This window comes from Bufo gargarizans, chromosome 8 (genome assembly GCF_014858855.1).
Source record: "Bufo gargarizans isolate SCDJY-AF-19 chromosome 8, ASM1485885v1, whole genome shotgun sequence".
Taxonomy (NCBI): Eukaryota; Metazoa; Chordata; class Amphibia; order Anura; family Bufonidae; genus Bufo; species Bufo gargarizans.
This window is the reverse complement of record NC_058087.1, coordinates 199,415,760-199,428,428: the sequence shown is the minus strand read 5'-3', so window position 1 is coordinate 199,428,428 and position 12,669 is coordinate 199,415,760. Positions and strand designations below refer to the sequence as shown.

The window sequence follows — 12,669 nt, the reverse complement described above, 5'->3', positions numbered from 1 at the left end:
AAAGGAGAAATCTCTAGGGAGGATTGTAGTGAGCATGCTCTGTGATGTGAAGAGGTTACTGTGTACAGAAGGAAAGGAGAAACTTCTAGGGAGGATTGTAGTGAGCATGCTCTGTGATGTGAAGAGGTTACTGTGTACAGAAGGAAAGGAGAAATCTCTAGGGAGGATTGTAGTGAGCATGCTCTGTGATGTGAAGAGGTTACTGTGTACAGAAGGAAAGGAGAAATCTCTAGGGAGGATTGTAGTGAGCATGCTCTGTGATGTGCAGAGGTTACTGTGTACAGAAGGGAAGGATTAACTTCTAGGGAGGATTGTAGTGAGCATGCTCTGTGATGTGCAGAGGTTACTGTGTACAGAAGGAAATGATAAACTTCTAGGGAGGATTGTAGTGAGCATGCTCTGTGATGTGCAGAGGTTACTGTGTACAGAAGGAAAGGAGAAATCTCTAGGGAGGATTGTAGTGAGCATGCTCTGTGATGTGCAGAGGTTACTGTGTACAGAAGGAAAGGATTAACTTCTAGGGAGGATTTTAGTGAGCATGCTCTGTGATGTGAAGAGGTTACTGTGTAAAGAAGGAAAGGATTAACTTCTAGGGAGGATTGTAGTGAGCATGCTCTGTGATGTGCAGAGGTTACTGTGTACAGAAGGAAAGGAGAAACCTCTAGGGAGGATTGTAGTGAGCATGCTCTGTGATGTGCAGAGGTTACTGTGTACAGAAGGAAAGGATAAACTTCAAGGGAGGATTGTAGTGAGCATGCTCTGTGATGTGCAGAGGTTACTGTGTACAGAAGGAAAGTAGAAACTTCTAGGGAGGATTGTAGTGAGCATGCTCTGTGATGTGCAGAGGTTACTGTGCACAGAAGGAAAGAAGAAATGTCTAGGGAGGATTGAAGTGAGCATGCTCTGTGATGTGCAGAGGTTACTGTGTACAGAAGGAAAGGAGAAACTTCTAGGGAGGATTGTAGTGAGCATGCTCTGTGATGTGCAGAGGTTACTGTGCACATAAGGAAAGGATAAACTTCTAGGGAGGATTGTAGTGAGCATGCTCTGTGATGTGCAGAGGTTACTGTGCACAGAAGGAAAGAAGAAACGTCTAGGGAGGATTGTAGTGAGCATGCTCTGTGATGTGCAGAGGTTACTGTGTACAGAAGGAAAGAAGAAACGTCTAGGGAGGATTGTAGTGAGCATGCTCTGTGATGTGCAGAGGTTACTGTGTACAGAAGGAAAGGAGAAACTTCTATGGAGGATTGTAGTGAGCATGCTCTGTGATGTGCAGAGGGTACTGTGTACAGAAGGAAAGGAGAAACTTCTAGGGAGGATTGTAACGAGCATGCTCTGTGATGTGCAGAGGTTACTGTGTACAGAAGGAAAGGAGAAACTTCTAGGGAGGATTGTAGTGATCATGCTCTGTGATGTGCAGAGGTTACTGTGTACAGAAGGAAAGGAGAAACTTCTATGGAGGATTGTAGTGAGCATGCTCTGTGATGTGCAGAGGTTACTGTGTACAGAAGGAAAGGAGAAATCTCTAGGGAGGATTGTAGTGAGCATGCTCTGTGATGTGCAGAGGTTACTGTGCACAGAAGGAAAGAAAAAACTTCTAGGGAGGATTGTATTGAGCATGCTCTGTGATGTGCAGAGGTTACTGTGCACAGAAGGAAAGAATAAACTTCTAGGGAGGATTGTAGTGAGCATGCTCTATGATGTGCAGAGGTTACTGTGTACTGAAGGAAAGGAGAAACTTCTAGGGTGGATTGTAGTGAGCATGCTCTGTGATGTGCAGAGGTTACTGTGTACAGAAGGAAAGGAAAAACTTCTAGGGTGGATTGTAGTGAGCATGCTCTGTGATGTGCAGAGGTTACTGAGTACAGAAGGAAAGAAGAAACTTCTAGGGAGGATTGTAGTGAGCATGCTCTGTGATGTGCAGAGGTTACTGAGTACAGAAGGAAAGGATAAACTTCTAGGGAGGATTGTAGTGAGCATGCTCTGTGATGTGCAGAGGTTACTGTGTACAAAAGGAAAGGAGAAACTTCTAGGGAGGATTGTAGTGAGCATGCTCTGTGCCATGTTCGGAGGTTGCTATGCAGGGAGGTGGGTTAGAAGCTCACTTGTCTGCATGGACTACTGTCAAAGATGTGATCCTATGCTAGGTGTGCAATGAGCTGGATTGGGGTATGCACTCTGACGCCAAATTATGCAATGGCTGGGTCAGGTGTAGGTGATAGTCTATAGTTTTGTTTGTGACGCCAATTGCAGCATGCGCAGGGTACAATCACAGGGCCCTCCAAGGTGTTACAACTCATGCCCCAGGCTAGGAATGCCAGAGTGGTGTAATATCTCTGTATGGTGGTGATAATGGTGTCAACGGTGTCTCCTACCTGGGTACAGCTGGACTCCTGGATCCTGGCTCACTTGCAATAAATTGAGTGTGGTGCTAGTAGGAATAATAGAGGGATTTGCTTCAGTAATTGAGATCCAGACCCTTAGTAAAGTTCAAACTTGTCTTTACTGATTGTAGCTTTCATCCAGCTTTAGTCTTAGGTTCCAGCAGGTATTGGCAATGGTTGGCAGGAATTTATGCTTCTGCTCTCTCTATCTTCTGCTGTCTGGGGACAGACTAGCTGAGGAGGAATATGGCTTCTCCTGGGTCTCTGGACTTTACTCATAGCTATCTTCACAGGGTATGCTTCTTCCCAGTACTTGATTTGTCTGCTTGCTTCTTCCAGCTGAGGCTGAAGGGCTCAAGCTGGGGATGATGATCAATGTCTCAGCCGAGACAAGATCCTGGCTTTGATTCCCTATATCTGGGAGCTCCTACACACACAGCCTTCCCCTAACAGGGTTGGCTAGCACACCTCACTAACTTCCTACTCTCCTCATGCTGCAGTATATGGGCACAGCCCACTCTGCTCACAGAGGGGGGAGCTAAGCTGGAATGAACAATTCCAGCTAGATATACTAAATTGAAACTAAATCCTTGCCAGAACATTGCTGCCACCTGCTGGTGAACATGGATATTACAGCAATATACGTTCAACAAGGTTTGATAATGCACATCAGTGAAGATATAAGGTAAAATTACATCAGATGACAGGTTTAATGCTCTTAACAGATTGTAACGGGGTAAAAGAGTTTAGTAACACAACTCTGGGGTGTTACAGATGCTTCCAGATTTATAAAAGGATTGCTCGTTTTTTGCTAGTTTGTAACTTCACCCACTTATGATAATGAGATGACTACTGCCCTGCCCCTAGTGTACACAGCATCAGCTGCAAAAGGACAGTCTATTGTGAGGATGCACATTATCATATTGTCAATATGCACATTGAAATATTTCATATTGAGCCTTTCATGGAAAATTCTAAAAATAAAAATCAGCATTTTTATCAAAACATTTTTACCATAAAATTTTGGTTTAATCAATAGTTCTGTCTCTGAGTAAAGCAGTGTGGTTACAGGAAAAAAGAACCTGGTTGTGGTGGTCGATGAGGTCAGTAATGAGAAGCAGACTCTGACGCTGGAACACCATCGCGATATAAGGAACTATACCAAGGGCTTCTTCATCTTCAGCAAGACGGAGAAGGAATCCCAGTATCAGAGGATGGTGACTTCCCAACAGCCGGCACCAGACAACGACGCCAGAGGTTAGTCCCTCCAGAGGTCAGTGCCTATAGAGGTTAGTCCCTCTAGAGGTCAGTTCCTCCAGAGGTTAGTCCCTCCAGAGGTCAGTTCCTTCAGAGGTTAGTCCCTCCAGAGGTCAGTACCTCCAGAGGTCTGTGGAAACAAGCATAAAAGTTCTGAAGGATATGAATGGAATGATACGAGGAGAGTAAAAGAGAGTATTACAGTCTTCCATATAATATAATATAACAATAGTAGTATTAATAAAGCTAGTAATAGTGAGTATAGTAATAACAGTAATAGTGAGTGGAGTGATAATACTAGTAATAGTAATGAGTATAGTAATTGTATTATCGTAGGATCTGAAGTTCGGGAAAAAAAAGGCTTAACACGACGTAGGTGCATAAACAGTTTTTTAAACTATGATCAAAGTTAAACAGTGCCTTGATAAAGTATTCATACCCCTTGAACTTTTTAAAAAAATATTCATGTTCCACCCAAACACAGGGCTCATGCACACGAAGGTAATTTTTTTTCTGTTTGTACCGTCTTCTTTGTGGCCCGTATGTGGAACCATTCACTTCAATGGTGCCGCAAAAACAACAAAAATGACTCTGTGTGCTTTCCATGTTCGTGTGTCCGCAAAGCCGTGCCGCCAAAAAATCATGTCAGAATTCGCAAACACATCTCTGATATTCCACATCTTAAGACCAGAAATGTGTCTGCAGTCAGTTTACACTATGCTATTACTCATCAGGGAGACGTCTCAGGTTTGCAGGTTCAGGGGTTGGAAAGGGTTAATCCACCCGTTCGGGGTGGAGACCACAGGAGATTGCTTTTGAACAGGAAAGCATTTTTGATTTTTTGTATGGGCTCGTGTATCCCCAAAGGTTTAAATCGCAAACATGATCTCTTCCTTCATTATTGATTCTTACTGAATTATTCTCTTAGTTTTTTCTTTTTCTTTTTCTTTGTAAGTTAAGTTTCTTGATTTTAATTGTATTAGCTTTTTGACTTCAAAAACGAAAGTGGAGGTGTGGCCAAGATTGATTGTGTTCACCTGGATTTGGAGTTGGCTACTATTTAAACTCAGGTGTGTATGTCTATCCTTTGTCATGAGTAAGGATCGGTATTATGTGATCCGAAGCGCGTAGACATGGACTATTTGTCGTTTTTTATTGCACTTTTTTGAATAAAGGCTGTCACATTTTTGGAAGCTGGATATATATGTCCTATTATTGTCTGCATTACGGCCCAGGATAGGACTGTTGTATTATAGCCCAGACATTCAGTTTCACAAAATGTGGAACACACACGGCTGGTATCTGTATTTTTGCGGCCCACAAAACAGGCATGAGCCCTTAAAAGTATTTTATTGGGATTTTATATGATCGACCAACACAAAGTACAAGTCTGTGTGAGGTGAGAAGGAGATGATACAAGGTTTTCAAAATTTTTAATAAATAAAAATCTGGACAGTGCGGGGTGCATTTGTATTCAGCCCAGAACTTTGTAGGACCACTTTTCTCTGCAGTTCCTGCTGCAAGTCTTTTGGGGTCTGTCTCTACCAGCTTTGCACATCTAGAGGCTGACATTTTTGCCCAGTCTTCTGTGCAGAAGGGCTTGCACTCAGTCAGATCAGATGGAGAACGTCTGTGAACAGCAATTCTCAAGTCTTGCCCCAGATTCTTAATTGGATTTAGGTCTGGACTTTGACTGGGCCGTTATAACTCATCAAGATGCTTTGATCTAAGCCCTTCCTTTGTAGTTCTGGCTGGATGTTGAGGGTTGTTATCCGTCTGGAAGGTGAACCTCCGCCCCAGTCTCAATTCTGTATTTAGCTCCATCCATCTTCCCATAAGCTCTGACCAGCTTCCCTGTCCCTGCTGAAGAAAAGCACCCCCAAGCATGATGCTGTCACCACCATGTGTCATGGTGAGGATGGTGTGTCCAGGGTTATGTGTAGGGTTAGTTTTCTGCCACACATAGCGTTTTGCATTTAGTCCAAAAAGTTCCACTTTAGTCTCCTCTGACCAGAGCATCTTCCACATGTTTTGTTTGCCGTGTCCCCTACATGGCTTGTAGAAAACTGCAAACGGGACATCCTTTGGCTGCTTTCAGAAATGGCTTTCTTCTTGCCATTTTTCCATAAAGGAGTCCACGACTAATAGTTGTCCTGTGGACAGATTCTCCTACCTGAGTTGTGGATCTCTGCAGCTCCTCCACCAGTGACCACGTGGCTGCTTCTCTAAGTAGTGCCCTCATTGCCTGTGCTGTCAGTTTAGATGGACGGCCGTGTTTTGGGAGGTTTGCAGTTGTGCCATACTCCTTCCATTTTCAGATGATGGATTGAACAGTGCTCCATGAGGTGTTTAGAGCTTGGGATATTTTTTTTAACCTAACCCTGCTTTACACTTGTCCACAACTTTATCCCTGCCCTGTCTGGTGTGTTCCTAATGTTCCTAGAGAACTAATGTTCTCTAACAAACCTCTGAGGCCTTAACAGAACAGCTAGAGTTACACTGAGAATTACTTATACACAGGTGGACTTTATTTAGGTTACTTCTGAAGGCAATTGGTCATATTGTATTTTATTTAGGGGTATCCGAATACAGGAGGGCTGAATACACAAACGCATGCCGCACTTTGCAGATATGTATTCATTAAGAATGTTGAAAAACCATGTATCCTTTTCTTGTGTTGGTCGCATAAAATCCCAATAAAATACATTTAAGTTTGCGGCTGTAACAAGATAAAATGTGAAAAAGTGAATGCTATGAATATTTTTTCAAGGCACTGTATAAACAAAGAGTAAAGATAAGTAACAGTCACCAAGAATTGTGCAAACACACGAGCCAGCTCCTATCGACCAGTGACCAAGATGGCACTCAGCCGACGACATATGATGCAAAGAGAGGTCATGGTATCCAGACATCCTGCCATGATGATGTCTTTAATAAAGGTGAGAGCCTTGTTACAAAACTAAGTGTTTTCTAGTCCTCTGGGGCCTCCTCGCCCCACCTAAAGGTTACTACGTATGTTCAGTTACCTCATACTGCAGGAATGCGGCCAGGTATCAGGCATCACTAACCAACTACATGGAATTAAAAGGGAAGCACTAATTAAAACCTTGCTTTACAGTAGTGATAATACTAGAAAAAATGAATACCAGAATAAGTATAGTAGTAATAATATGAGTAATGGTAACAGTAAAAATACTGTAGTAGGGATAATACTAGTAATAATGAGTATAATAGCAGTAATACTAGTAATAATGATTATAGTAGTGATATTAGGAATAGTAGCAGTAATAATAATGAGTATAGTAGTACCAATGCTTTTAACAGTAATAATAATAAGAAGGTATAATTTTAGTAGTGTTAGAAATAGGTGTAGTATTTATAGTAGTTGTAGTAACGGTAGTGATAATACTAGTAATAATAGTAGTATTAGCAGTAGAACAGAATTTGCATTTAGTAATATTAGTATTAGGCCTCATGCACACGGCCGTTGTTTTGGTCCACATCCGAGCAGCAGTTTTGGCGGCTTAGACGTGGACCCATTCACTTCAATGGGGCCACAAAAGATGCGGACAGCACTCCGTGTGCTGTCCGCTTCCATTGCTCCGTTCTGTGGTCCGCAAAAAATATATAACATGTCCTATTCTTGTCCACGCTTTCCGGACAAGAATAGGCAGTTATATTAAAGGCTGTCCATGCCGTTCCGCAAATTGCAGAACACACACGGACGCCATCCGTGTTTTGCATATGCGCGATTTGCAGACCGCAAAACACACCATTGTGAATGTAGCCTTAAAACATTTTCTCAGAAATATTTTATCAAAATCTTTTTTCACCCCGCAGGTTCTTACGTTGTCTCTCCCCCAAAGGTGAGCTATAAATGATCAGTTTCCCCTGGTCCCCCATGATGGCCCATGTAGCCTGCCATCCGTGACACTGGAAACTCACAATGACTGATAGGGGTTACAAGTGAGGCGGACTGTAGCTCAGTGCCCTGATCACCCCATTTACTGTGAGCAGTGGGTGCTGATGATTACAATCACAGTCACCAGCTTAACTACCGCCTTAAAAACAGCACAAACACATCTGTATTTTATATAGAAATTGGAAAAATTTTCCCTTTCAGGGACTGTCCAGGAATTTCTGGATGGGTGACAACTCTGCTTGCAATCTGTGTCAGTCACTTCCAGCTACCTCCTCTATTTGCAGATTAGAAAGAATATGGAAGAAAGACAAAAGAGTCTCTAAATGCCATATAAATCATAGCCAGGGGTAAAGGAGCAATTTAAAGGAAACCACTGCCACTAATCAGCCACGTATGTGATGACTGTGTATAGAGGTTTATAGGGCAGAACCTAGGAAAGGGTTGTACAAGGCTTCTATATAACCTGAGGAAGGAACGCTCGGGAAGGAATGCTGGGGAAGGAAAATTGGGGAGGGAACGCTGCGAAAGGAAAACTGGGGAGGGAATGCTGGGGAAGGCATGCTGGGAAAGAAAAACTGGGGAGGAAACGCTGGGGAAGGAAAACTGGGGAAGAAATGTGGAGGAAGGAAAGCTGGGAAAGAAAAACTGGGGAGGAAACGCTGGGGAAGGGAACCCTGGGGAAGAAATGCTGAGGAAGGAAAACTGGGGAAGGAAAACTGGGGAGGGAACGCTGGGGAAGAAATGCTGAGGAAGGAAAACTGGGGAAGGAAAACTGGGGAGGGAACGCTGGGGAAGAAATGCTGGGGAAGGAAAACTGGGAAGGGAACGCTGGGGAAGGAATGCCGGAGAAGGAAAACTGGGGAGGGAATGCTTGGGAGGGACCACTGGGGAAGGAACGCCGGGTAAGGAACACTGGGTAAGGAACACTGAAGAAGGAACACTGGAAAAGGAATGCTTAGGAAGGAACACTGGGGAAGGAACGCTTCAGAAGGACCACAGGGGAAGGAACACTGGTTAAGGAACACTGAAGAAGGAACACTGAGGAAGGAATGTTTAGGAAGGAATGCTGGAGAATGAACACTGAGGAAGGACCGATGAGGAAGGAACACTGAGGAAATAACACTGAGGAAGGAATGTTTAGGAAGGAATGCTGGGGAAGGAACACTGGGGAGGAAATGTTGGTCAAGGACCGATGAGGAAGGAACTCTGGGAAAGAAACATTGGGGAGGGAACACTGAGAATGAATGCTGAGGAAGGAAAACTGGGAAAGTACCACTGGGGTAGAAATGCTTAGGAAGGAACGCTGGGGAAGGAACGCTGGGGAAGGAACGCTGGGGAAGGAACTCTGGAGAAGGAACGCTAGGGAATGAATGCTGGGGAAGGAACACTAGGAAAGTAACGCTAGGGAAGGAACGCTGGGGAAGGAACTCTGGGGAAGGAACGCTGGGGAAGGAACGCTGGGGAAGGAACGCTGGGGAAGGAACGCTGGGGAAGGAACGCTGGGGAATGAACGCTGGGGAAGGAACACTAGGGAAGGAACGCTAGGGAAGGAACTCTGGGGAAAGAACGCTGGGGAAGGAACGCTGGGGAAGGAACGCTGGGGAAGGAAGATACACTGAGGAAGTCCTAATTGATCCCCACCAGTAAGTCCCACTCAATCCACACTAGGGTTTCCCACTCAATCCACACTAGAGATGAGCAATTCAATTCTTACGATTCATCTCATCAAGCAGAGTTGTTCACCTGTAGCTGAGGATACATGACACTTGATTGATATGACACCTTGGCAGTCTTGACAGTCCCGCACCTTCTGCTATTGAAGCAGCAACTGTTCATGTGATCTCTACTTAGTAAGTCTTCCTGGAACCTCATTAGTTATTCCCAGTCCATCTATATTAGTAAATCACACTCAATTCTCACTAGTAATCCCCAAATGATCTCCATGGGTAAGTCCTTGATCCTCGCTAGTCATTCTCAATTGATCTCCACTAATAAGTCTGACTGGAAACCCACTAGTAATTCCCAATTAAGAACTGGATCCACACTACTAATTCCAAATCAATCCCCACAAGTAAGTCCCACTAGATCTACACAAGTAATTCCCAGTAGTAATTCCAAATCAATCCTCGGTAGTAATTCCCTTTCTATCCTTACTAATAATATCTACTCTATCTCCACTAGAAAAATCCCACTTGATCCCCACTAGCAATTCCCAAATTGATCTCCATTAGTTTGTCCCACTTGATTCCAACTCAGTCTCCACTAGTCAGTTCCACTCTATCCAAACTAGTAAGCTCCAATCAGCCATCCCTAGTCTCGATTAACCCCATTAGTAAGCCCCAGTCAGCACCAGTAAAGCTTTCTCCACCCCACCCCTCCAGTAATCTCAGCTGTGCTTCATGGCATGCAGTAATACCGTGTAACATCTGGGTCTGGTATTATTTCCAGGTTGTGATTGGAATAAAACATAAAGTCGGGATTTTCTCCAGATCAGCAGATAGAGATTTCTCCTGGCTGAAGTCTCTGCTGACATCTGAGGTCAAAGACCACGTCCTGTCTGTCCAGTCATATCTCATCTCTAATAATGGATACCAGCAGCTGAGTGAGGACTTGTCCCACTGCACATTCGGGATCCTCTATCATACCAAGAATAATGGCAGAGTCAACATTACCAATGTCACCGACAGTCTGTACGATGAGGAACTACAGCTTCTGTCTAAGACCCTCGGTAAGAACAAAAAATATTAAGAAAGACTGCTACAAGGATGAGACAGAGCTGGAGTGAGATCCAAAGCTGTGTCAGGAACCAAGGTTCTTATGTGAACAGAGCCTTAAACATGCAGCACGCTGTTAGGGTTAGGTATAGGACTTGGTCTAAGGTTACTATTTTAAGGTTGGGTTTGATTTAGGATGAGGATTGGGGTTTAGTTTAGGGTTTAGTATGAGGGGTAATTAGAGTACAGATTATATTTAGGTCAGGCTTAGGTTTCAGGTTAGGATTAGTTATAGGCTTTAGTTTGGGTTAAAGGTTAGTTTTATGGTTAAGGTTAGGATTAGATTTAGGAATTTGGGCTGGTTTAGGCCTCCGTTTACCTTCCGTTTTTTGCGTTCCATATACGGACCGTATATGGAACCATTCTTTTCAATGGATCTGCAAAAAAAAACCCGAAGGTACTCCGTATGCCTTCCGTTTCCGTATTTCCGTTTTTCCCTTCCGTTCAAAGATAGAACATGTCCTATTATTGTCCACATAACAGACAAGGAAAGGACTGTTCTATTATGGGCCACCTGTTCCGTTCCGCAAAAAACAGACTGCACACGGACATCATCCGTATTTTTTGTGGATCCAAGCCATACGGTCGTATGCAAGAGGCCTTAGGGTTATATATGAGGAGTAATTAGAGTCTGGGTTAAATTTAGGATTAAGCTTAGATTTGAGGATAGAATTGGGTTAAAGGTTAGTTTTATGTAGAATCAGAATTTTGTCAGACTTGTTTGGGTACAATTTGAGAGACAGAGAGAGAGAACTTGAGCATTGACTTCTGGTTCAGTCTGCAGTTCGTGCCAGCCACACCACTCGCCATGCCATCCAGCATCTTGGTCGGTGGCATTCTCTCCATGCTCCACTAAGCTGTGCACTCACTTCTGCTTCTGTCCCCTTAAAGGACCAGTGCATGCGCTCTCAAATTATTCCCGAGACAATGCACAGGGTCCCTGGATATTTAGAGGGAACCTGTCCACTAGAAAACGCACCATAAACCACCAGCATTACCTTACAGATGTTCTCATCATGTTTCTAAAGTTGGGTTTCTCTTTGCTCTCTGAAGCACCTAATCGCAGAAAAAATTTGTGAGATTTCAGGCTGGATTCGTACATAAAATTACAATCAAATGTGAAGGGGGCGTGGAGAGCTTGACTTCAAACCAGAAAGTTGCTGCCCCATTGACTTCAAGAACTTCCTTACATACAACCTGCGGGGGAATCAAACTGTTTTTTCTGCAATCAAAGAGAAAACCAACTTTAGAAACATGATGAGAACATCTGTAAGATAATGCTGGTGGTTTATGGTGCTTTTTCTAGCTGACAGGTTCCGCCAAAAGGCGCGTTGGGGCTGGCGCCATCCCAGAGGAAGCACAACATGGGTAATGGGTTCTGCTACATTATGTGTTTGTGATGTCTTTATTGCACTTGCACTTTAGTACTATATCTTACATGGACATTGTAATTGAGCTATTGCCCTGGTGTTTTCCTCCTGAGGATGCCGCCTTTCCTGCACTTGTTTCTATTTTTCATTGGTCTTTATAAAAAATAAGGGGTTCTTTTTTCTGCACAGAGCTGCAATGCTGTACCTGCAGTCTGCGGATGTTTTGTCTTTTCCATCAGACCAGGAGCAGACGGACTCAGTGTTATGCAAGTGGATGTGCAACCACTGACCGGCTATACTCTGGAGGGGCATGACTAAGTAACTACCTGCTCTTCACTAGAGCCTCTGATGGTGAGGATAGGCTTGGGCCGTTAGGGTAGAGACCAGGTGCCACTCCAGAGCAGTCCCTGTGTGAGTAGCAGAAGACCAGGGGGTCAGAGATACCGGTGCAAGCACAGAGGGGAAGTCCATGGTCAGGAAGTCAGGAGTCAGGGCAGGCAGCGATCAAGCAAAGTCCGTAATCAAAGTCCAAGGTCAGAGGCAGGCGGCAAAATCAGTTAAATGTAAAAGCAGGGTCCGGTACACAGCAAAGCAGAAATGTCCAAAACTCCTTGACACCAGGAACTAGACGAGCTAGTGACCAAGATTGCTCAGGGACCTTCCAGTGACAGGAAATGCCTTTAAATACTTCCTGCATAGGCTCGGGAGACAGAGGGCGGGTACGTGCTGCCTCACAAGGGAGGAGAGACATGTCCGTGCACGCCATAACAACATTACAGGACTCTAAGCAAGAAGGAAACTGTGGACGGAGCACAGATACAACAGTTGAGCTACCTGCTGCCCGCACAGCAGCAGGAGGGAATGAGGCGGCCCGGCACCTGTGGGTAGGGGCAGCAGGGCAGGCACGGAGCGCTGGGCTAACACTCAGACTACCATCCTCTCAGTAGTTTAGAAATAAGAGT

At 44.3% G+C, this 12,669-nt stretch overlaps 1 protein-coding gene across 1 annotated transcript in view; it reads left to right on the top strand.

Annotated features, from left to right (window-relative positions):
• Positions 1-12,669, top strand: part of LOC122945268 — a 58,957-nt gene that overhangs the window by 34,754 nt on the left and 11,534 nt on the right. Inside the window, exons 5-7 of the mRNA XM_044304290.1 lie at positions 3,456-3,641; positions 7,482-7,507; positions 10,012-10,291. Of these exons, the coding sequence (XP_044160225.1) occupies positions 3,456-3,641; positions 7,482-7,507; positions 10,012-10,291 (492 nt within the window). The remainder of the gene's footprint in view (positions 1-3,455; positions 3,642-7,481; positions 7,508-10,011; positions 10,292-12,669) is intronic.